Genomic DNA, 24,243 nt, shown 5'->3' on the forward strand with positions numbered 1-24,243 from the left:
GGTGATGGTAAGCCATTGATGATCAGCGATCGATCGCGCACCAGTGATCGGTGAGCTAGAGATCAACAAGCTGACTATGGTCCCTCCTGGTTGGTCAGAGATCAGCAAGCTGACTGCAGTCCCTCCTGGTTGGTCAGAGATCAGCAAGCTGACTGCAGTCCCTCCTGGTTGGTCAGAGATCAGCAAGCTGACAATGGGCTGGTCTGAGATCAGCGAGCTGAGTTCAATGATCGAAGAAAGATGAGCTGCCTGATCAGCAAGCTGATGACTGGTTATCGACTAGCAATCAGTAATTGGAACGCTAGCAATCGGAGACCGTTAGTCATTGGAGGGACTAGAGGTCAATGATCAAGCTGAGCTAGCGATCAGCAAACCGTGAACTAGCCATAAGCAAACAGTGATCTAGAGTTCAGTCTGTTGATGCTTTCTTGTTTGCTGACGGTGGTCTATCAAAGAAAAAGAAACTTCAAAAGAGACAGGGACCAAGGATTCCCCGTTTTGATTCCCCTTAGAAGTTGGAATCTTCGGGACCTTGAATCCTTCTGTGAAGCCTCTTTCCTCTTTTCCCAGAGGCCATGTTATGCTTCTGCGGGGAGAGGAATGGGCCAATGGTGAGCTGTCCAAAAAGTTTTATTCTTTTTTTCTGCCTATTGCGCCAGTGTGCAGGAGAGTACTGGTGCGATGGTACACAGGATGATGCTGATGCTGGTGCTCAGTTTCTGCTGAAGCGCAGTTTCCGTTGAATGCGCAGAAGAACGCTAACAGGCAAGCACTGGTTCTTTCCGAAGAGTTGGCACATTGGTGAGCGCAAGTGAGCAGGAGGGTGCTGGATATGAGAACAGCACCGCGCAGTAAGGCACTATGTAGTTTTGTGCAGTCTCTCTAGATGCGCCGAAGCGTGTGACTGGTTGCGCAAGGGTGGGTGCATAGGCGCGTGCGGAAGACTGCTGGTTTGCGTGCGCGCAGAAAACCATTGTCGTGCGCAGAAGACAGTTGGAGCGTGTACGTGCATAAGACCGTTGGCGCGCGTGCATGAACCGTTGGCACGCGCGGAAGCAATGGTGAGCATGATAATGCTTGCAGGAGGGACCTGGTGATCCTCAGAAGAGTCCAGGACCGAAGTCCAAGGACTAACTGTAGCGTAAGGTAGCGCTGGTAGGTCGGCCGGTCAGCTGGCAGGATGACTGGAATGAGCCCATTGGAAGGGCAAACATCCATGATGGAGACCGTAAAAGGTCCACGGAAGAGTCCAGGACCGAAGTCCAAGGACTAACAGCGGCATAAGGTTGCATTGGTAGATCGGTATGTTAGCTGGCAGGACGATCAGGAACTGGGAGGTGCCCTTTGGAAGGGCGAGCATCCACCAATGGGGACCGTAAAAGGTCCGCGGAAGAGTCCAGGACCGAAGCCCATAGGACTACCAGCGGCATAAGGTTGCATTGGTAGATCGGCAGATCAGCTGGTAGGACGATCAGGAACTGGGATGTGCCCTTTGGAAGGGCGAACATCCATTGATGGCAACCGTGAAAGGTCCATAGAAGAGTCCAGGACCGAAGTCCACGGACTAAGTTGCAGCGCAAGGTTGCGCTAGTAGGTCTGCTGGTAGGATGATCAGGAACTGATGAAGCCTATGAGGGCCAGTGGACCAGCAAGCTGGCCTTAGGAGGAGTACAGGACCGAAGTCCACAGACTAAGTTGCAGCGCAAGGTTGCACTGGTAGGATGATCATGAACTTAGGAGCAGAGTGATCCTCCGAAGAGGTGTCTCTATGAGTGGCATCTCTCGCGAACGAGAGAGGTGAACACTTCATAGAAGAGACTTGATGACGCCCGTGAGGGCCGGTGGATCAGCAAGCTGACCTTCAACAGTAGCGATCCTACGAAGAGGAGTCTCTATGAGTGGCCTCCCTCGCGAACGAGAGAGGTAAACACTTCGTCGAAGAGACTTGCTAAGACTGTGCTCCGCCCCTGAAGGAAGAGAGACTTAGCAAGGGGGGAGAGAAGTCTGGGAGGAGGCAGCAACAGCAGTCGGAGACGATGAATTTAACAACCTCACACCTATGGAGGAAACTTTCCCTTGGAAGGGAAGTTGTCCAACACCTGGAGGCGAACCTCCTGGTTAGTGTTCTAAGATGATCTGAAGTGCTGGTCATGTTGTTACGGGAGTACTTCTAAGAGAAGGGATGACACCCATGACGACGTCCTCTGAGGGACGGCAGTGACAGCAGATTCCCCAGGCATGAACAGAACACCTCTGCTTCGTCGGTACTCTTAGTCAAACAAAGAAAACTGCATAGTTAACTGGGAAAAAATAAAAATTATTTAACAAAAAAAATTCCGTAAGGAGGAACTCCGAAGAGGAACCCCGAGGGAACAACATAAAAGTAAGTATTGCGCCCTTCCTTCCCCAGTCGATATCCATGGGAGAAGGGAGGAGCGGAGTAACTGTAATAAAAACATAATTACAATTATTTAAATCAGCTAAGAATATTCACTAATAGTGAGAACCACTGATCCACTGTAGGGAAATGTTCCCCATGGAGAAAAGCTGAAAAGTTAAAATTACAATTATAATTTCACTAAAAATAATTGAGACAAACAATCGGAAGCGCAATCTAACCCGCGAACGGGTACACTTTTGTTGAAAGGTGAAAGACCTTGAGAAGAAAAAGACCGTAGTCAATCTCTGAGAGGCCACATTCCCTTCGCTCAGCAATCCATGTTTCCTGTAGGAAAAGGGAAAAGGCGAAGACAATAGTTGAATGAAAAGGGTTCAGGTGATGATGATTCCCCTGCGGCGGCCGAGTTAACGGTTATATGCCGACGGAAAGACCGATGGACCAGAGAGGGAGAGGTCGATCCCCACAACGTGGAACTGTGCTGGCCCTGTTCCGGTGCTAATGTACGCAAGTGTCGTCGTATATGTATCACACGCACAGCACAAACACTGAAAAGGAAACTTATCAAATTTCTATACAGATACACAAACATTAAAAATGTTTTCATATATATTCATGTATAAGAAAAAGTAAGTTAAAAGACAAAAATAAATGGTAGTCCAGAATAGGCGAGGAGGAAGAGCAGAAACAACCGCTCTCCATCCGAGCCAAAATTAAAGTGAGGTAAATCACAGGTGTGTGAACGGGAGTGGTAGCAAGCTACTGCCCCCTAACTAGCGGGTGGGTAGTTAACCATCGCAAAATTTTAATGGCTCGTCATTTCAGCTCCGCCGAAAGTATAACCCCTAATTAATAGCGCGGTTTGTATTCCAGTTACGGAACAATTGTATGTTGATGGAGTGGTGTGAGAGGTGAATGCTCGAGTACATGGACGAGGATTGAAACTGGTAGACGAGAATGATCATGAATGGGAGGTAAATCAGTTGTTGTTTGCGGATGATACTGTACTGGTTGCAGACTCGAAAGAGAAGCTTGGCCAATTAGTGACAGAATTTGGAAGGGTATGTGAGAGAAGGAAGTTGAGAGTTAATGTGGGTAAGAGTAAGGTTATGAGATGTACGAGAAGGGAAGGTGGTGTGAGATTGAATGTCATTGAATGGAGAGTTACTTGAGCAAGTAGATCAGTTTAAGTACTTGGGGCCTGTTGTTGCAGCAAATGGTGGAGTGGAAGCAGATGTACGTCAGTGAGTGAATGAAGGATGCAAAGTGTTGAGGGCAGTGAAGGGAGTGGTAAAGAATAGAGGGTTAGGCATGAATGTAAAGAAAGTTCTGTATGAGAAAGTGATTGTACCAACTGTGATGTATGGATCGGAGTTGTGGGGAATGAAAGTGACGGAGACAGAAATTGAATTTGTTTGAGATAAAGTGTCTGAGGAGTATGACAAGTGTATCTCGAGTAGATAGGGTTGGGAACGAAATAGTGAGGGTGAGAATGGGTGTAAGAAATGATTTAGCCGCTAGAGTGGATATGAATGTGTTGAGGTGGTTTGGCTATGTTGAGAGAATGGAAAATGGCTTTCTGCTAAAGGTGATGACTGCAAGAGTTGATGGGAGAAGTACAAGAGGAAAGCCAAGGTTAGGGTGGATGGATGGAGTGAAGAAAGCTCAGGGTGATAGGAGGATAGATGTGAGAGAGGCAAGAGAGCATGCTAGAAATAGGAATGAATGGCAAGCGATTATAACGCAGTTCCGGTGGGCCCAGCTGCTCCTTCCGGTCACCTTTGATGACCGCGGAGGTAGCAGCATTTATTATTATTATTATAATTATTTGCTAAGCTACAACCCTAGTTGGAAAAGCAAGATGCTATAAGCCCAGGGGCCCCAACAGGAAAAATAGCCAGGTGAGGAAAGGAAACGAGGAAAAATAAAATATTAAGAACAATAACATTAAAATGAAAAATTCGAAGATAATTTGTATTTTTCCTAACCATACAAACCTTAGCTATTTACAGAGGGGGATACCTTTTAGCGCAGCTGAAATGTGAGCCATTAGAATTTAATGAGGGTGTATTACCCCCGCGCTAGTTAGCGAGGGGTAGGGGAGTGGTAGCTAGCTAACCCTCCACCCCCTCACACACAGATGAATGCTCACTTTCACTTAGAGGTAGGACTTGTCTTGGGGGACAGGGCTGGCGGGCAAATATGTGTAAATAGCTAAGGTTTGTATGGTTAGGAAAAATACAAATTATCTTCAAATTTGTCATTTGTTCCATAACCGAAATACAAACCACGCTATTTACAGAGGGTGACTTACCCCTTAGGTAGGGTGGAAAGTCCCCAGCCATACTGGCTTTGGCTTTACCCGGGGACTCAGAATCCGAGTGAGTCGCACTCGAGAAAAGGAGTCCCTGCACCTCACAAGTTCCTTGCTCCGCAAGGAACCATGTGGCCTACGTAAGCTTGTGTGTGAAGGAAGAAGTGTGACCCGTCCTAGGCAGTTGACCTGGAGTTCCAGAAGGAACTCTGGGTTAGGACGTTCCCAATACCACCTCGTCAGGGTATGGGGGACGCGACAGTATTGACTCAATACTCGGAACACAAGGAAGCATGGTTTACCTGCAGAGGTTCGAGGTCAGCTATGCAGAGACCAGGATGCTGCTTCCCCGTAGAGGGGATGATGAAGAAAGAAGTAAGGGCCAGACATACTTCTTTCGTTCATGCAGACTAAAACCTGATAACAATGCCCTCAACCTTCTGCTACCTGTCCAAAAAGGAGCCTGAGGTTAGACCAGCTGTTGTGTAGCCACCACAGAGCGATAGAAAACGTATCGAGACTCCTGTGGGTCACGCCCTGCAGGAAGCGGGCTGCGAAGGTCATTAGACGCTTCCAGACTCCAGCTTGTAGCACCTGCGTCACAGAGTAGTATTACTCGAAGGCGAGGGACGTTGCGATGTATCCAACATCGTGCTGTAGGGCGACGTGACGGGGGAGGGTTTGGAGACAGGTCGAGATGAATGTCCTTGAGTCCGGGCTGAAGAGGTATACTGGTGACTCTCCCCCATGTCCTCCTTGTGCTCCCAAATCGGCTGCAACTGAGGACAAACTGCAGCTGTTCCCAGCGCTAACCTCTCGATTCCTTTACTGGCAAGAAAGAGAAGGTCTTGGGACATCAGATACAGAATGGAGACTCGAAATCTTGAATGAATCGGACCGAAGGGCCGGGACCCCCAGATTCTGAGTCTAGCCAACAACTCAGGAGCGAGCCTGAATGTTGCCTTCCCCTCTTCCTTAGAAAAGGGGGAGTCGTAAGAGACCAAGAAGATTGCTTACACTCTGGCCGTGGCCAGAGTGAGCAGGAGACCCAAGGCGGAATACAATCCGAGGCCTGTCGTAAAGGGTCTTGAGAAGATCTCTTAAAGGACTAAAAGTCCGAGCCATGCTCCAAGTTGGAGGTCTTCCTTCGACTAGGGCAGGGACGATCGTAGCTTCGCATGAGCGAGGATAGATCCAGCGGGCAGGAAAAAGTTATTCCTTTAAGCCTGAAGGTCAGGGAAAGGCTGAGCGACAGGCTTCATTGCCGAGAGCGGAAAGGAGTTTCCTCCCGCCGAAAGGCAATAAGACCGTTATTGCTGGAGAAGAGGCCTCAAGGGAAGAGGTATATCTCCCACGGCACCAACCACCGAAGACTCTTCACTTTGCCTGGGAGACCCCTGTGGATGACTATCGCAGATGACGCGACCTCCGTACCGCGACTGTAGCGGGTTGTCTCTTCTTGAGGAGGAGGCGTAGTGTCTCCAGGCATGAAGCCGAAGCGACGCCCCGGTTCGGGAGAGATGTCGCAGTGTGGTTGCTTGAGTAGTCTGCGCCGTGGGAGAAGCTCTCCCGGGAGTTCCGTCAGGGGAAGCAGAGGGTCCAGAAACCGTTCTGCGCATAGTCCCAGTGGAGCTCTCCCATTGAAAGGTTAACAGACAACCTGGTCTAGTTGAGACCCATTGTCCACAGACAAAAAGGAGGGAAGACGCAGGCGTCGAAGTTGTCCCACCATCACCGGAATGCATCTTGCCAGAGTCTCGGGGTCTGAGACTGGGGTGAAGAATAGCGGAAGCTTGAGGTTCCAAGCTGTCGCGATCAGGTCCCCCAGACCAGTACTTGCTGGTTACCCAAGGTCAAAGACCCCCAGGTACACTCTCTCTACGAGGCTCTGCTCGGATAGTCTGAGAGAACATTCCCCTGCCTAGAATGAGAGAGCCGATGGTGGTATTGAGAGAATCTCAATCATCCCGGTATCTCTACTGCAAGATGTGAAGGTGTGAAAATGCGTCCCCTGCTGGTTAGAATACGCCAGAATCATGAAGTCGACGCGAACGGGGCGACTCGGCAGGAGCTGTAGGATCTGTAGAGGGGCCAGACTAAGGCCCCTAAGCCTGCCTGAATGATGGAGAGGTATCCTTCAGGTCTTGACCATAGGCCTGGACCGGAACATGCCCCCCCCCTTTCCTTTGACGAGTCCGAGAACAGCATCAAGAATGTGGGGAAAGGACGAGAATATCCACTACCATCAAGAGGCTCCATAGGTCAACACCCATTGCAGGTCTAATAGTTCCGCTGGTCCCATAGGGGCCAGGAAGTCCGGTTAATCGTTGCCTGAAGCCACCGGAACTTGGATCGCCCCACATGGAACTTATCCTGAGGCGACCGTTCGGACTATAGACGGGTCAATGAGGAAAGGAGAACTAGGAAACGTTCCAAGGTAGGGCTGAAAGCTCTGCTTGACTGAGAACAGGTACTACGACTCTCCTCAGTCTTGCCACAGTCAACCGAAAGGACGGCTCGGAGGATGTGGTAACAGAATCTGGCGTCCCCAGGTGGTCACCCATCCAAGTACCGACGTTGCTTAACCTCGCTGGACGGACGAGAAGCGGGGTTTCCAACGTGGTAAGGCCGTTGACTCAATATCATGGCCAGATACTCCAGATGTTGAGGCAGAGGAAGAGAAGGCTCCAAGCAAAATACCATGAGCCCACACTCATGGTAAGCATCCGGAAGCTTGTCCCGGCGCTGAAGAAGGTCGAACCCGAGCCTACCGGAGTTGACCAGCCCTCCAAACAGCAGAGGAGGCGGAAGCCTGCACCTGAGCGGCCAAGAGGAAGGCAGGGAGAGTTCTCTGGGGAAACAAACCTGCTATGCCACGGCGGGATAGCCACACTGCATCATAAGCAGGAATACTTGCAGTTTAGGCTGAATTCGACGAGCACCCTGGAAGATGGATGGAATGGAAACTGAAAGTACCCGTCCTTCCGATCCAGGGTTTAAGGAGTCCTGTCGCCTCGTTACCAGTCTGATCGATTCTGCTGGTCTACGCTGGCCGAAGTTTGTTCGACAAACTTGATCAGGGCTGAGAGGTCGACTACGGACATCCCCTCTCAGATCCTTCCTTAAAAGAAAGGATCGACTGAGGCGGCCGGGGGTGAAGCCGTCGATGATCCTAAGGAAGACCTTCGCCTAAGGTATGGATCATTCTGCCCAACCGGGCAACTCTGCTGACGCTATGGCATAGAGGTTCAGAGACACTGAATTCGCTGACAGAGACGGCAGGCGCGATATCCTTGGCTGATCACAGAGATTGTGCGGGAATGGGCATCGGGAAGCTGTCATTCGGATGAGTAACCTTAAGCATCCTCCCAGCGAAAAACCTGCAATCCTAGAGTTCGTGAACTCCTTTTAGGACTATGCCCCCCCGGGGGAGTCTCCCGTGCCATCTGTTCCTAACAGGAGGAAACTGCAATTGGACACCTTGTCCCAGTTGTCGTAGCCGATAACTTAGGCCGACGTGGTTGCAAGAAAAGGGCGCTGGAGCCCTGCAGAGTCTGGAAGAAAGCGCCTTGGAGGAGTGAAAACGAAAGTCGATTTTCTCCGCACAGCCGCTGTCTAAGTCTCTGTCCTTGGGCACAAACAAACTCTTCTCAAGGATGGAAGGGTGTCTGAGGTCGTCGACCTCCACAGATGAGACACCCGAAGGAAGCCCTCAGTCAGCGCGTCCAGATGGTACAACATCGAGCTTGTCCGCAAGTTAGATACTTAACGACGAAAGGCCAAGGAGCCTGAGCTCGAGAGGAGGAAAGTACCCATGATCTTCCTGTAGCTTCCTTGAACCAAACCTCGGGCCGTAACCGAGGAGGGAAAGAACCTGGTAAGCTCCCAGAGGAAGGGGTAAGCAGTCACCCCTTGTCCGATGGAGAAATCTCGAACGGAAAGCCCCCCCCGCCAAAAATCCTTCCAGGGAATGACGGGGAAGGGCTAAACCAGGTTCAGGAAAGAGGAGTGTTGCTCAGATCTCCCTTAAGTTTCTCCTATTCTTGCAAGTGCCATGCTCTGCGTTTACGGGGTGAGGCCGTGTTCTGGAAATATGCTCCAGAAGAACTCGCCAGGCTGGCCATGCTGCGAAAACCCCATTGGGAATCGTGGTCGCAATCGCCCTGGAGCTCGCGCGACGGTAATTCAAAGATTTTCGCGTGGGCGAACGTGGAAGCGTCCATGCGCGGTAACGCAAACGAAGGTGAGCGAAGGAGCGCAGAAGGAGGGCGAGCGTGGTAGGAAGGGCGAGAGCTGGTGGTCGGCGAGCGATAACCCATAGACGAGCAATGGTTACTGCAAGAAATAAGCCGACGTTTGTGCGAAGAAACACTGTAGGTTCGCGCGACGGAACACCATCCGTCCGCGCGATGGAAAACCGTTGGTTCGCGCGTGGGCGAACATTGGAGAGCATGGGCGCGGACGCGCATGAGCATAGACGTGCAGGCACGTGGGCGCGCAGGCGAATGGTCGCGCGGGCGCACAGGCAAGCGGTCGCGCGGGCAAGCGGGCGAGCGGTCGCGCGGGCGCGCAGGCGGGCGGTCGCGCAGGCGGGCGGTCGCGCAGGCGGGCGGTCGCGCAGGCGGGCGGTCGCGCAGGCGGGCGGTCGCGCAGGCGGGCGGTCGCGCAGGCGGGCGGTCGCGCAGGCGGGCGGTCGCGCGGGCGGGCGGTCGCGCGGGCGAGCGGTCGTGAGGGTGGGCAGGTGGATGAGCGCGAGTCCGAGGCGGCGAACGCAAGCGTTAGCGCGATGGCGAGGAAACGCGCTGCCACGTGGGCGAGGAAGACCGCTGGCGATATGGATCAACAAGCGATCGGTGGTGAGCTGGTGAGCGCTAACGCGCAGGTTGGTGATGGCGCGTTGTGTTATGCCGACGCGATGGTCGAGCAGTATGCGCAGGTGAGCGATCGTGTGTTGGCGAGCAGAATGCGAAGGTGAGCGATCGCGAGCAGCATGTGCAGGAGGGCGATCGCGCGATGGTGATCAGCATGCGCAGGGTCGCGCGATGGTGATCAGTATGCGCAGGGTCGCGCGATGGTGATCAGTATGCGCAGGGTCACGAGATGGTGATCAGCATGCGCAGGTGGGCGGTCGCGCGATGGCGAGCAGCATCTGCAGGTGGGCGGTCGCGCGATGGCGAGCAGCATCTGCAGGTGGGCGGTCGCGCGATGGCGAGCAGCATCCGCAGTTGAAGGTCGCGCGATGGCGAGCAGCATCTGCAGGGTAGACGATAGCGCGATGGTGTTCAGCATGCGCAGGGTCGCGCGATGGCGATCAGCATCCGCAGTTGAGGGTCGCGCGATGGCGATCAGCATCCGCAGTTGAGGGTCGCGCGATGGCGATCAGCATCCGCAGTTGAGGGTCGCGCGATGGCGATCAGCATCCGCAGTTGAGGGTCGCGCGATGGCGATCAGCATCCGCAGTTGAGGGTTTGCGCGATGGCGATCAGCATCCGCAGTTGAGGGTCGCGCGATGGCGATCAGCATCCGCAGTTGAGGGTTTGCGCGATGGCGATCAGCATCCGCAGTTGAGGGTCGCGCGATGGCGATCAGCATCCGCAGTTGAGGGTTTGCGCGATGGCGATCAGCATCCGCAGTTGAGGGTCGCGCGATGGCGATCAGCATCCGCAGTTGAGGGTTTGCGCGATGGCGATCAGCATCCGCAGTTGAGGGTCGCGCGATGGCGATCAGCATCCGCAGTTGAGGGTCGCGCGATGGCGATCAGCATCCGCAGTTGAGGGTCGCGCGATGGCTACGCGTGGAAGCCTGCGCATAGAAGAAGAGTCCTTGACCCCGACCTGAACCGAAGTTCTAGATCGCGAGGGCGAACGTGGGCGCACAGGGCGCGTAACAGGAACCAACAGGAACAGCAGGGATGATCATCATGAAAGCGCTGACGAACAGGAGAGCACTGATGAGCAGAAGAGCGATTGTGCGCCAACACTGAGCAGGAGCAGGAGAGAACACAGCAGAAGGGCGCGCAGGGGAACCCTGTCACGCAAGGGAAGAACCCCCGTGGGAGGCAACCCTTTTCCCCGAAGGGATCGTTGTCCGCCGGGAGACTGATGTCCGTCGGAAGACCGCTGTCCGTCGGGAAGACCGTTGTCCGTCGGGAAGACCGTTGCCCGTCGGAAGACGAGATCAGACTGCTGTCCATCTGCACCAAGGCGGAAGATCAGGAAAAAGGAGTTGTAGGCTGCAAACGGAGATTAAAAAAGGTGCCTCAAGCACCCTTATAGGGAGATGAGAGGCCCTTACGACGAGGCGGACGGTGGGCCTTACGGCGAGGGAGGCCAACAGCAACAGCGACAGAAGAATCCTCCGAAGAGGAGTCTTTATGAGTGTACTCTCTCGCGAACGAAAGAGAAACACTTCGTAGAAGAGACTGGTCAGCCAGTGACCTAAAAGGAGCAATCCTCCGAAGAGGAGCTCCTGCAGTTGCCCAGCCCCTTGAGCGAAACTGCAGGTGTGACCGCTCAGCACCAAGAGCATATTCGTACGAAAAAAAGGCAAGAGAAGAACCCCCCAAAAGGGGAAAAACTCAAGCCTGGACAGGAAAAACTTCCCTCGGAAGGAAAGTTACCCGCCCAAGGAGGCAAGCCTCCAGAGAGTTCTAAAATGAACTGGAGAGCTGTCCGTCGTCACGGGAGTACTTCCAGTAGAAGGAGACACGCCCCTGACGAAAATACAAGGGGGGAGGCAGCAACAGCCGAATCCCCAGGACTCAACAAGACAGCTCACACCGTTGCCATATTACAGAAACGAGCTAGATCGGTAACTGTAAAAAAATAAAACAAATAATATTAGTACACATTCATTCCCCGGGAAGGCTCCGAAGAGGAATCCCGAGGGAAAGGAAACAAGAATTACACAACAGGCACGTGCCCTCATAACCACTTACACTCACGGAAGGAGAGCTGTAACCAAAACAGAATTATAACAATTATAATTATGTAACTATGTAATTATGTAATTTAAAAATGAATGAACACTAAAGAAAGAACGAAAACCCCGAAAGGAATCGTTCTACAAGCTGAAAAACAAAAAACAACTATAATTAGATTCATAACTAATTGAGACAAACGTACGGCGTAGCAACCCCCCCACACGGAAAGGAAGCTACAAGGGCGTAGTAACACGTAGTAAAAGGGTGAACGACCTCAAGAGAGAGAGAGAGAGAGAGAAAGACATAAGTCAAACTCGATCGCCACCTATAAAATTACGCCGTGGTGGCCTAACTGCCGAGGACTCCACGTAGATATCGTACACTACACACACAACTCTGAAAAGGAAACTTACTTATTTCTATACTCAAATATATATACAAACATGAAAACATGTTTACATATATATTGAGTAAATGAAAAGTAAACGATTAAGTAAAGACAAAACAAACAATGGCTGCAAAGAGAGGACCAAGACAGAGACGTCTGTCACAGTCCGAGCCAAAAGTGAAAGTGAGCATTCATCTGTGTGTGAGGGGGGGAGGGGTAGCTAGCTACCACTACCCTACCCCCCCGCTAACTAGCGCGGGGGTAATACACCCTCATTAAATTCTAATGGCTCGCCATTTCAGCTGCGCTAAAAGGTAACCCCCTCTGTAAATAGCGTGGTTTGTATTTCAGTTACGGAACAAATAAATATTTCCTATATAAACTATAAAAACTTTAACAAAACAAGAGGAAGAGAAATTAGATAGAATAGAGTGCCCAAGTGTACTCTCAAGCAAGAGAACTCTAACCCAAGACAGTGGAAGACCATGGTACAGAGGCTATGGCACTATCCAAGACTAGAGAACAATGGTTTGATTTTGAAGTGTCCTTCTCCTAGAAGTGCTGCTTACCATAGCTAAAGTCTCTTCCACCCTTACCAAGAGGAAAGTAGCCACTGAACAATTGCAGTGCAGTAGTGAACCCCTTGGGTGAAGAATTGTTGGTAGTGTTGTCAGAGGAGAATCTGTAAAGAATAGGCCAGACTATTCGGTGTATAAGTAGGCAAAGGGAAAGAACCGTAACCAGAGAGAAGGATCCAATGTAGTACTGTCTGGCCAGTCAAAGGAACCCATAACTCTGTAGCGGTAGTATCTCAACGGGCGGCTGGTGCCCTGGCCAACCTACGGGATTCAGCGTTATGAAGCTTCATCTGTGGTGGATAACGAGCCAGGGTGAGCTGTGGCATCCTAGCATTACCAGCCTAAGTCGGTTGAGTCCCTCATCAGGCTGGGAGGAGCATAGAAGGGAAAGGTCCCCTTTTTTTAATTTGTTTGATGTCGGCTACCCCTCATTATTGGGGGAAGTGCTTTGGTATATGGATGGATGGATTTTTGCCTTATTTCTGTAAATTACAATAACATCAACCATGGCTGATACCGTACGCAGATTACTAGTGGTAGCACAATGAGGCACAAGATAAGTGGTGACATTGGTAGTAATGTAAAGAAAAGGTAAGCCATATCAATGGAAATCAGAATAGCCTTTATCAAGAAACTAGAGAGCAGTTAGATGATGGCAAATATCATGTGCATATCAAGTAAATCAGTCAACAACTGGCGTGATTCATATGATAACAGTGAATTATCCGATGACAGCAAATTATTACAGGTGTCGGCTTACTCGTATCCCTTCATCATATCTGTCACCGCGAAAAAATGGTTTAAAAACATAAGTTACAGTATTTTATTGTTTTCTTTACCTAATTTTTACAGTACTATACATTTGACTACATTGAGAGAGAGAGAGAGAGAGAGAGAGAGAGAGAGAGAGAGAGAGAGAGAGAGAGAGAGAGAGAGAGAGAGAGAGTATAAACACTAAAGTAGTATCTACACAAACATAGTTCATATATATGACCATTTGTACTTTTCTCTTTTGAAAATAACATACTTTATAGTGTTATATACGGTAATATAAAATTATAAATTAGCTCAAACATTATTTGTAATAAACTGATATTGATTTCAAATGAAAAGGGACTATTTGTTGACTTCTGAAAATCAGAGACATTTCACTTAGTCTATGCATAACCTAGGCCAAAATCTATCTCTAGGGGGTACTTGTAGAAAAACAATTTACGAAAAATTCATGCTCTCGGTCGCTAGCGTTCATTGGTTGAGGACTGTCTGTACTCCGTTGCTGTTTGCTACAACAAGAATTAGAGAAATCGTGGGATTAAACCCATGCAGGGTAGGAGTGGCTAAGTATGCCTTGAGAGGTGGATGAGACGGGAGTTGCAGAAGGTCTGGAAACCATTCCGCGTGATGCCATAGCGGAACTATAAGGGTCATCGAGAGATTGACCGATATTCTGGTCTTGTTGAGTACCCTCCTAATCAGACAGAACGGGGGAAAAGCTTATACGTCGATGTTGTCCCACCGTTGTTGGAAGGCATCTTGCCAGAGTGCCTTGGGATCCGGGACTGGGGACCAGTACAGCGGGAGCTTGAAGTTCAGCGCTGTAGCGAACAGATCCACAGTCGGGGAACCCCACAAAGTCAGGACTTTGTTGGCTACTAGATGATCTAAAGACCACTCGGTACTCACTATCTGAGACGCTCTGCTCAGACTGTCGGCGAGCACATTCCTTTTGCCTGGAATGAAGCGTGCCGATAGTGGAATCGAGTGGACTTCGGTCCATCTCAGTATCTCTACTGCGAGATGGGATAGCTGCTCTGAAAAGGTACCTCCCTGCTTGTTGATGTAAGCCACTACTGTGGTGTTGTTGCTCATCACCACCACAGAGTGACCGGCCAGGTATTGTTGGAACTGTTTAAGGGCCAGGAATACGGCCTTCATTTCTAGCAGATTTATATGGAGGCACTTTTCTGATTCTGACTACAGGCCTGAGGTCCTGTGGTGGAGAACGTGGGCCCCCCACCCTTTCTTTGAGGCGTCCGAAAACAGCATCAAATCTGGGGGGAGGACGAGAAGATCCACTCCCCTTCGTAGGTTCTCGTCTGTCACCCGCCACTGAAGATCCGTCCGTTCCGCAGGACCCATAGAGATCATGACGTCCGGGGAATCGTGTCCTTGATTCCACCGTGACTTGAGTCGCCATTGCAGAGATCTCATTCTGAAGCGACCGTTGGGAACTAGACGGGCCAGGGATGAGAGGTGACCGAGGAGACGTAACCATGATTGGGCTGGGAGTTCTTCTCGTCTGAGGAAAGGACTCGCGACCCTCCTCAGCCTTGCTATCCTGTCGTCTAATGGGAAAGCTTTGTGGAGATTGGTGTCTATGATCATGCCTAGATACACCAGTCTTTGAATTGGAAGCAGAGAAGACTTCTCGAGATTTACCATGATCCTTAGATCTTGGCAAAGTCCCAGAAGTTTGTCTCAGTGTCGAAGAAGGGCTGACTCCGAGTCTGCTAGGATCAGCCAGTCGTCCACATAATGGAGGAGACGGATGCCGATCCTGTGTGCCCACGACAATATCAGGGTGAACACTCTGGTGAAAACCTGACGTGCTGTGGAGAGACCAAAACACAGCACCTTGAACTGGTAGATCTTGTTGTCTAGGCTGAATCTTAAGTACTTCCTTGAAGACGGATGGACTGGGATCTGGAAGTACGCGTCCTTCAGATCCAGTGTACACATGAAGTCTTGCAGTCTCACTGCAAGTTTGATCGTGTCTGCCGTCTCCATGCTGAACGGGGTCTGCTTGACAAACCTGTTCAGAGCTGAGAGGTCGATGACTGGTCTCCAGCCTCCAGACGCCTTCTTTACAAGAAAGAGTCGACTGAAGAAGCCTGGGGACCTGTCGACGACCTCTTGGAGACCGCCCTTCTTCAACATGGTCTCGACTTCTGCCCGAAGGGCTTGCCCCCTTGCCGATCCCATAGCAAGGGAGCTCAACGACACTGGATTCGCTGTCAGGGGAGGTAGAGATGTTATGAACGGGACGCGATATCCTTGACTGATTACGGAAATCGTCCAGGAATCGGCCCCGAGTTGCTGCCACCTGCTTGTGCAACTTTGTAGGCATCCCCCCACTGGTGGACATACCAATCCTAGCGTTTGCGGCCTCGGACACTCCCTCTAGGATTTTTCCCTCCCCTGGAGGACTTTTTGCCTTTCTAGTCCTTGGCAGGAAAGGGATTTGACACCGTTGTCTTCGCTGCCACTGCCGGTTTCGTGGTCTTGGTAGAGCGTGGTTGCTGGGTTGCTGGAGGTTTATAGGGCTTTGATGTTAAAGCCCTAGGTAGGAGAGAGTCCTGGTTGGACTTCCTCCACCTCTCAGCTGCCTGCTCCACGTCCTTAGGCTCAAACAGATTCCTACCCAAGATGGAAGAATGTCTGAGCCTGCTGATCTCGGTGCTGGGGACTTTCTGGTGGAATCTCTCAGACACCGCATCTCGACGCTTGAAGATGGTATTAGCCCACAAGTTCGAGACTTGGTGGGCTAGAAACTCTATGGTACGAGTGCCTGAAAGTAGAAAGGTCTCCATGGCCCTCCTGGTACTCTCCTTGGACAAGTCCTCAGATCGTAACAGGATGCCCAGAGACTGTAGCCAGATGTCCAGCCATGAAGTTGCCTGCATGGCACACTTCGCCACCTTCTCCTAGCTGAGGATCTCCGTAGCCGAGAAAGACACTTGCCGGGTGGAGTCTCTCTCTAGAGGGACTCCCCTGGTAAGCTCTTCCAGAGTGGTGTAAAGGAAGAGCTAAACAAGTCTCCTCCATGATGTCGAAGTACCTCCTCTGATGGGCACGACGAGGCGAGAGGAGTTTGTTACCGGCGCTGGACCGGCTGGAGGAGGCAAGCTCGGAGAGCTGGCCCTCGACCTTATCCCTGGCACTCTTAACCCCCTGGGACCAAGGCAAAGCCGCACTGGCCCTAGAGGGTTTTAGAGTACCTCGGTCCAAGACCGTGTCCTTGCCCTCACGAGGAGGAATCTCAGGGTTCGCGGTCCGGGAACCCATTGAGATTCCTCATAAGGGTCAGAACCTGCCAGAACGCATGCTCTGACTCCTGAAGCTCTCCCCCTGAAGGGCTGGCAGCGAAGTCTCCTGTCCCCAAAGGCTCTTCTTAGGGGGACTCGTGGACATTCTCCGAGGGCTTGGCTGGCTCTGGTCTAATCCTTGAGGATGACTGCGGAATCGTCTTGGAGTCCTTCGACTCCCTCCTGGGAGGGATACAGGACTCCAACAGTGATGGTGGGAGGCTCTTCTCCACCCCTACCCGAGAAGACTTCTCTGCACGAGATGGGGTTTCCCTCATTGGTGCGATGGGGGAACGCCTCACCTCACGTGACTCCCCTGAGAACGGGAAATCTTCGTCCAAAGGGGAGGGAGAGAAAGTCTGGGGGGGGAGGAGGCCTTCCTCAAAGACTTCTGAGGAGTCAACTTCGCCCTTGGAGAAGTCACCACCCCAGCTATTCCTCTCTCCCTCTTCAGGGGAGTCGAAACTGCCACTGATTTGTGGCCCAGCTCAGAGAGAACAGGCTTAAAAGCCTGTACAACTTCTCTGACAAGGGACCCAAACCAGGGCTGCCGACTGACAGCTGCGCTGTCAGATACTCCCTCTGGAGGGAAGGGGATCGTTCGATCCCTAGGAGGAGCTACCAAAGCAGGGTCTGCCTGAAATGAAAAAGGAAAGTTCCTGGACCTATCCGGAGTTCTCCCTCCCTCCGGCGAGCGAGCTGTTCTGCGCTGGGGGGGGGGGGGTTGATGACGACGATGACCTGACCGTGCGTCGTCCTGCAGCATCGCGCTGACGCTCGCGCGATGGAATTTTACCTGAATCGCGCGCGGGCGATTGCTCGCGATGGCGAGGGTGCACGTGGGCGCATAAGCGAGGGCGCACGGGCGATCGATGGCGCGCAGGGGCGCGTTCTGGTAACAGCAGAAGGCGTGCAGCAAGCTGAATAAGCGCTCGTGCGCATGAAGGCGATTGTTCGCGCGCACAGGAGCACGAAGAGCCCGTGAGGGCGATAATGTTGGGCGCGCGTGCAGGGGATATATCCCTTGCTAGCGGGCGCGCATGAGGGCGCACATCAGGAACAAGAGGAGGGCGCGCGATGGCGCGTAGGTGAAGGATGGTGCGCTGGTGAACACTAGCGAGCAGGGGAAGAAATTACCTTCCCCTTTGCGCCCAGATCCGAAGATCGTGGGCGTGCAGGAGATCGTTGGCGCGCAGGCGAGTGCTGGCGCGTAGGCAAGCGCTGGCGCGCAGATCGTGAGTGCACATGGCGCGCATCAGGATGAGGGCACGCGGTGGCGGGCTAGCGAGCAGGAGAGCATCGGCGCACAGGTGAGCGCTGACGAGCAGGTGAGCGCTGGCGCGCAGGTGAGCACTGGCGCGCTATAACAGGATCAGCAGCTGGAGAGCGCTTGCGCGCAGGGGATACCTGGCGCGTAAGGAACTTAGTCACATTGTGAGAAAGTCCCTTGTGCCCTGAAGGGACCGATGCCCGTTTAAAAACAGGGTTCATGGGCGCCCACAGCGCATCAGAGGCCAGGAACGGCGACGGCAGGTCAGCAGGTCTGGCGGGTGGAAGGTCGGCGTGTCCTTTGCAAGGACGACTTTCCACCGAAGGAGATCGCGAACGATCTGCAGAGAGGTCCAGGGATGTAGCTGGCAGGGTCGGTGAACGACGGCGAGGTTCCTCTGAGGCAGACTGCGGGGATGAAGAGCCGAAGAAGACTCCTCCTAACACCCTTGTGAGGTGAAGGAAGTCCTCTACGGCGAAGAGGAAGTCAGGCTTTACACCTTATGCCCTCTGGGGGCCGTGGGGTCAGCAGGCTGACCAGCAGTCCTCCGAAGAGGAGTCTCAGTTAGTGAACTCCCCCGAGGGGGAGGATCACCGGCAGGAGAGACCGTTGGACTTAGTTCCTCCCTCGAAGGATGTTCGGAGGGGGGAACTAAGCCTTCAGCTACATCAGCAACTTCAGGAGCAGAGGTTTGATACAACTCATCAGAAGCCTCCGCCACAACAACGTCGACGATAGACAGGATCAACCTCTGCTAAAGTCGGCGATTGTTTGACAGCTGCTCCCAATTTGATCATGTTAAACAAGGCTTCCTTGGAGGGCGAACCCTCAAGCCCCAAGGAAGCCCAAAGCTGCAACAAATCATGATTAGTTACATTGACATTAGAAAATAAATCCTCCCCCGGGGGAGGAGGAGGAGCTGCCTTGCTATGGGAGGCAACTCCCTCTCCCAAACCCCAAGATCGGTCAACAGAACTGCGGCCTACGCTACCACTCGACAGTTTCTCGGAAGAAACCGATCGAGTGGGAGCTTCAGAGGAGGTTTGGGCCACAGAAAAAGAGCCCTTGGGATTTTCTTCTTTCAAAGAAATCTTCGAAAGAGAAATATCCCGCCTGGACTTCTTCTTCCGGCGCCGGGAAAACCTCTCCCACTGGGAGGTAGACCACTCCCTACACTCACCACATACGTTACTCTCATCACACCGTTGGCCCCTACAGTAAGGACACAAGGTGTGTGGGTCCGTTTCGACCGCCGACACATAAGTTCCACAAGGGCGGTCAGGTAAACCGGGACACTTACGCATCGCAGAGGCCAACTTCACAAACACTCTGTCAAAGAAAAAGCAAACAAATGATTAGTAATGGCTGTCAGAAAGGCGAGGGTGATAGCGGACACATCCGTCTAGCACCTGAGCCGAGAGCAAAGTGAGCTCAGCACAGGTGTGTGTGAGGGGGGGGGGTAGCAGCAGGCTACCCTCCCTACCTCCCCGCTAACTAGCGGTGGGGTAGTATACCCTCGTTAAAATTCTAATGGCTCGTCATTTCAGCTACGCCGAAAGTAATTACCCATATTAAATAGCGTGGTTTGTATTTCAGTTACGGAACAAATTGATGGATTTTGGGTCTTGGCAATAAACTCTGAAGGCAGGACAAGCAATCACCTACTCTTGAACATAAAAAAAGGGGGAGGGGGAGAATGCTGGCACAGCGTAGCCCTCTTCATCCACCATTCCACTACCTACAAGAAGCAGGCTGGATATCTTGAAAAATCTGGGATGTTGCAGGTGGTCCTGACAGGGTCTAAGAAAGACCCAGAGGCCTTGCCTGCCAACTCCTGCACCAACAAGTTCCAAACTGACAGAGCTACCTCTGAGCTAACTCGATTGAGAAGGGGGTGACCAAAGCAGCCCCATAGATGCCTCAAGCCCATTAGGGGTACAGTAGAAGGACTTGGACAGTTAAGGGCTGGAACTCCTCAGCCTTGTTCCCACCTGTTGCTTAACTGCTCATTAAAAGTATTCAATGGCTTTCCAGCTCGTGCTCAACCATATTCCTTACCTGAAGGACAATGGCTTGTATTTTGTATAGGAACAAACTTGAACAAAATTCAAACAAAAACAAGCTTACCTGAGGCTTTACATCATCTGATACCAGATATTTTGGCTGATCTGGCTGAAATACTCCTGTTTTGAATGATGGTTTCCGACATCTCTTCTCAACGTTTAACTTTTTCCTTCTGTCGTCTCTCCATTTCAACAGCTGTTCATATCGTTGTACTGAAAATGGAAGCGATTATAAGATACTGTATAATCTATTGCATAAAATTACATACCACCCACTTATGTCAATAAATTACATTTCCAACATATGGTCCTTGACATATCAAAACAATGAGAACCAGATGTTGAAAAAAAATATTACTTTTAATAAGAGTAACTTCAGCAAAGCTGGAATGGTCATTAAAATTTAACAAGGAAATTAAAACTACCAACAGGTGGTGTTGAGAAAGCCCTGCCCACCAGTCAGTCTGCAAGCCTAACAATTTTGACCTTGAAACCTGGGACTTGGTGGATGGTTGAGGTGGGAAGTGTAACTTAAAGGATTCAGGTTTCCTTAGTTAGGAAGAGTAAAATTTTCTTTAAAAATTTGTGAATTTTTCCTACATGAATAAAACAAAATTGTCCTTTAATAGGAGACTTATCCTTAGGAAGGATGAAGTTTCTAAAGATCTAAAAATTCTGACTGGTTCAACTTTCCCGGGAATTGTCAGAGAACATGGTGCTGTACAGGAGCAAAGGTGATGACATTGCCAATCTCCAATAGGTCTGCGCATAGAGGCTATTATGAAATTTTGAGTGTCCATCTTTCCAATGAGAGCAAACCTCATCATTATTACTCAGACAAAATCATGTGCTCTTGAGCACACACAACATCTATGCTTCCTCTTACATTTCAACTTATTACAGTCATATCAAAACATGTGAAGCCTGTGCTCAGCCTTTTAAATTTCTTTACTCTCATAGGCATGTGACCAATTGTGATGTAATCTGATAGTTTTGGAGGAAAAGTTACTAAAATTATGTTTCCAGATCAAGTTTCTTCCATGACTATACTGTACATGATGAGGACATCTATTCAAAATTACCTCTTCTGAAAAAATTATATACTACCCCTTTTTGGATGAAGGATCTATGAGGGATAACAGCCTCAATATTTACTACTGGAGAAGATATGTAGTTAGCAACCCTACTTGAGTATCATATCCTGCCTTGACTAAAATAGTTTTCCAGTATTGCATGATATTATGAGGTGGGATACAGCCAGTTATCTTTTGAAAGTTTTCTTTCACATGCTGGATTGGCCTTCTTATAAGTTGCAAAGAGCCAGGTCAAAGTTAGAGCACATCTTATTGAAAAATTTTCTGCCATGACCTTTACAATTAAAATCACTTATTTTAATTAAAGCTTAATTAATCTTTATTTGCAGCAAAATTGTCTAGGTAAATTACATATACTTCAAAATTTTTAATGTCACTTGTAACTTTGATCTTAAGCCACTGAACTGACCCACACTTGCTTTTGTCAATGTTACATAGTCTAGTTCCTTTGGCAAAAGGTGGCAATAGAGGATACATGTTTTCATTTGTTATAGTTATTCCACCAGTAATTTTGTTACCCTGGTATCCCAGTGACTTAGCGCAAGTCAGGAAATTTGTCCTTATGAGAAGTTGTCAATTGTGTCTGAGGATCCAAAAGTAAGAGATTAGCATCAATGTTATTCAACTTTTTGGGAATACAGGTAATAATATAAATAAACAAAAAATTTTTAAAATGTTTCAATTGCAAAAAAAAGGGTTCAAGGAAAGAAAATCTTTAGAATGTCTGACACCCTAAACAAAATGTCATAATCCTTCAAAGAATTAATTTCTCCACCAATGATACCAGTGAGAACTGATTTCTGAATTTCCCCTTTGTACCCTTCCTGAAGGGATGGTACCACAATGATAAATTCATCAGAATTAGAAGAGAAAGAGGAAGAGGAGGAGGATAGCTTCACATGACAATATGTCCTTACCCTCAATCACCGAGGAGTTGGCATTCGGTCCACAAGGACCAATCACCTGATATCAGTGCAAACAGCACCAGTAATCTCTTTTGACTGACCCAGAAAGTACAGGTATGTGAGAAAACTCTGCAACACCTTGAAAGTGAACAGTGGTAATTTTTATACTAATCTTGTGATTGCAAACCGACCTCCCATGTATCGGTTGCCGTGAAATTTCCATTGGCTATGGTCTGTAACAGGATAGGAGTATCATAGATACCCATATCTACTTATCGTTCACTGCTGATCAGTATGAGATCTCACCTATTTTTCAAGAGATTAATTTGTAATTTTTCTAACTATACAAACCTGTTTCCTTCATTAGGAATACTGTATAATTTCAGCAAAGCAGGAATGGATGTTTAAACTTACAATGAGGTAAACATAGTTGCCTATCTGGCAGGTGGAGCAACCCTCATTTCAATCTTTGACCTAGGAATTGTGAGAAGGCTAAGGCAAGAAGTTAACTTGAAGGTAATGACCCCTACCAACCTCCCAAGAGTCCCGAGTATGGAGATGTCATAGGAGAGTTAGGTGAGGTCTACGTATACCAAAAATAAATGGTAATTAGTCATAGGAGAACCTATATCCTTACATATAGGACCAAATCTATACACATTAAGAAATTGGTTTGCATACATTCTATCCAAGGGGGAGATATTTTTTAACAAATCTTGTTTGGAAAGAAACACTGTTCTGTTATGAAGCTCACTTGCATATGACTTCCGGACCAGCTCATAGTGGTCTTCGACTGCTGCACCCCCAAGAGAAGGCGAAGAAAGCCAGTCATTCTTTCACTCTAATCTTACACCGAAACCGCTATCTTGGACAAGATACAACATGTCTTGTGAGCGAACTACATTGGCTACATAACTTGTTGAACATCCACCACATGACCAAGGGTAAAGTTACCCAGGGACTAGTTGGTATACTTCTGCAGGTAGCAGGAGGTAAAGTCAAACTGTGTTAGCAGACTTCTGTCTAAATACCTAAACCACTGACAGGTTCTTCCAGAGTGCTATGGAGGACCCAATATCCCTTACTTCATTAGCCCTTGCCTGAGTTGGATCTCCAACTCCTTCGGTGAACCAACTAACGGTTTCTCGAAGCTAGAAAGAACAGAGTTCTTGGATATCTCTCTCTTTACTCTGCTGGTACTAAGAAAAGTCTTTGAAGTTCAGTCTTAAGTGCCAAGTCCCCTTTAGGATAGCACCATGGAGGCCCAACAGGAGAGAGAAAAGTCATTCAGATGCCCTCTGGACACTTCCAAAGAAAAGACTGAGGACTCAAATCTGGAATTGTGGGCAGCTGGGTCTTAACAATGAACTAAAGAACAAGCTAAGGAGACTTTCCATCCTTAGGAATCACTGGTAACATGCAAGATGTAAAAAGCTAGCCAACTTGCTTTGCCAAAGCTAAAAGTAACTGAGAGAGGGCAGAGTTAGATCTCATCTTTCCCTTGTCTAAAAGGCTTGTATGGAATACGTTTAAGCAACTTAAAAACACTGGTCATATCCCACTTTTGGTCTTGAAGTACTGGGATGGGTACAGCTGCTCAAAGCTCCTCGTAGGCATGAAGAACTCCGGGGAACATACGTCCACGTTCCTCAGTCGGATGATTTTGCTCGAAGCTAAGCAGTAGCATTTCCCTACTGAGACAGAAGACCTTCTCTTGATGAAGAGAGGGGCACGGAAGTCCATGCTTCACGCTAGAAAAACTGCCACCTGAGAAGTACCACTTCTACGATACCAATTGCAGTAAAATGGTCTACTTCCTTGGAAGACAGCTGTAGAGACACATCATGCTGTAGGTCCCCAGACAATCTCCTGAGCAGTCCCTTCTGAAAAGCATTTCATTCGGAGTTGCTGTAAAGCCTCCAACCGTGAAGTGCAAGCAACTTGGTAGATAGGAGATGCCTAAGAAAGGGGTACCTAACAAAGAAGTGATCTAAGTCGTAGCTCTCAGGACCTCAAACGTGCTAACAGATCAGGATCTCACTCGTCTTGTAGTTATATTGAGAGCCAACAAGGTCATCATAAAACCTAGGATGATCAGCCAACAAACCAGATTGAATAGGGAAAAGCATAGGTATACAGGCAATCCCATGGGTGCAAAGCGTCCGCGAAAAGCACTCAAAGAGTTTAGAATAGAGGAGCAGAACACAAAGTTTTCTGTTCAGGTTG

The 24,243-nt window shown here is 49.7% G+C and overlaps 1 protein-coding gene across 1 annotated transcript in view; it reads right to left on the bottom strand.

The window, feature by feature from the left end:
- Nucleotides 1-24,243, bottom strand: part of LOC137652349 (uncharacterized) — a 119,544-nt gene that overhangs the window by 69,982 nt on the left and 25,319 nt on the right. Inside the window, exon 3 of the mRNA XM_068385707.1 lies at nucleotides 20,083-20,231. Within this exon, the coding sequence (XP_068241808.1) occupies nucleotides 20,083-20,231 (149 nt within the window). The remainder of the gene's footprint in view (nucleotides 1-20,082; nucleotides 20,232-24,243) is intronic.

Source organism: Palaemon carinicauda, chromosome 13, assembly GCF_036898095.1.
Source record: "Palaemon carinicauda isolate YSFRI2023 chromosome 13, ASM3689809v2, whole genome shotgun sequence".
In the NCBI taxonomy this organism is placed as follows: Eukaryota; Metazoa; Arthropoda; class Malacostraca; order Decapoda; family Palaemonidae; genus Palaemon; species Palaemon carinicauda.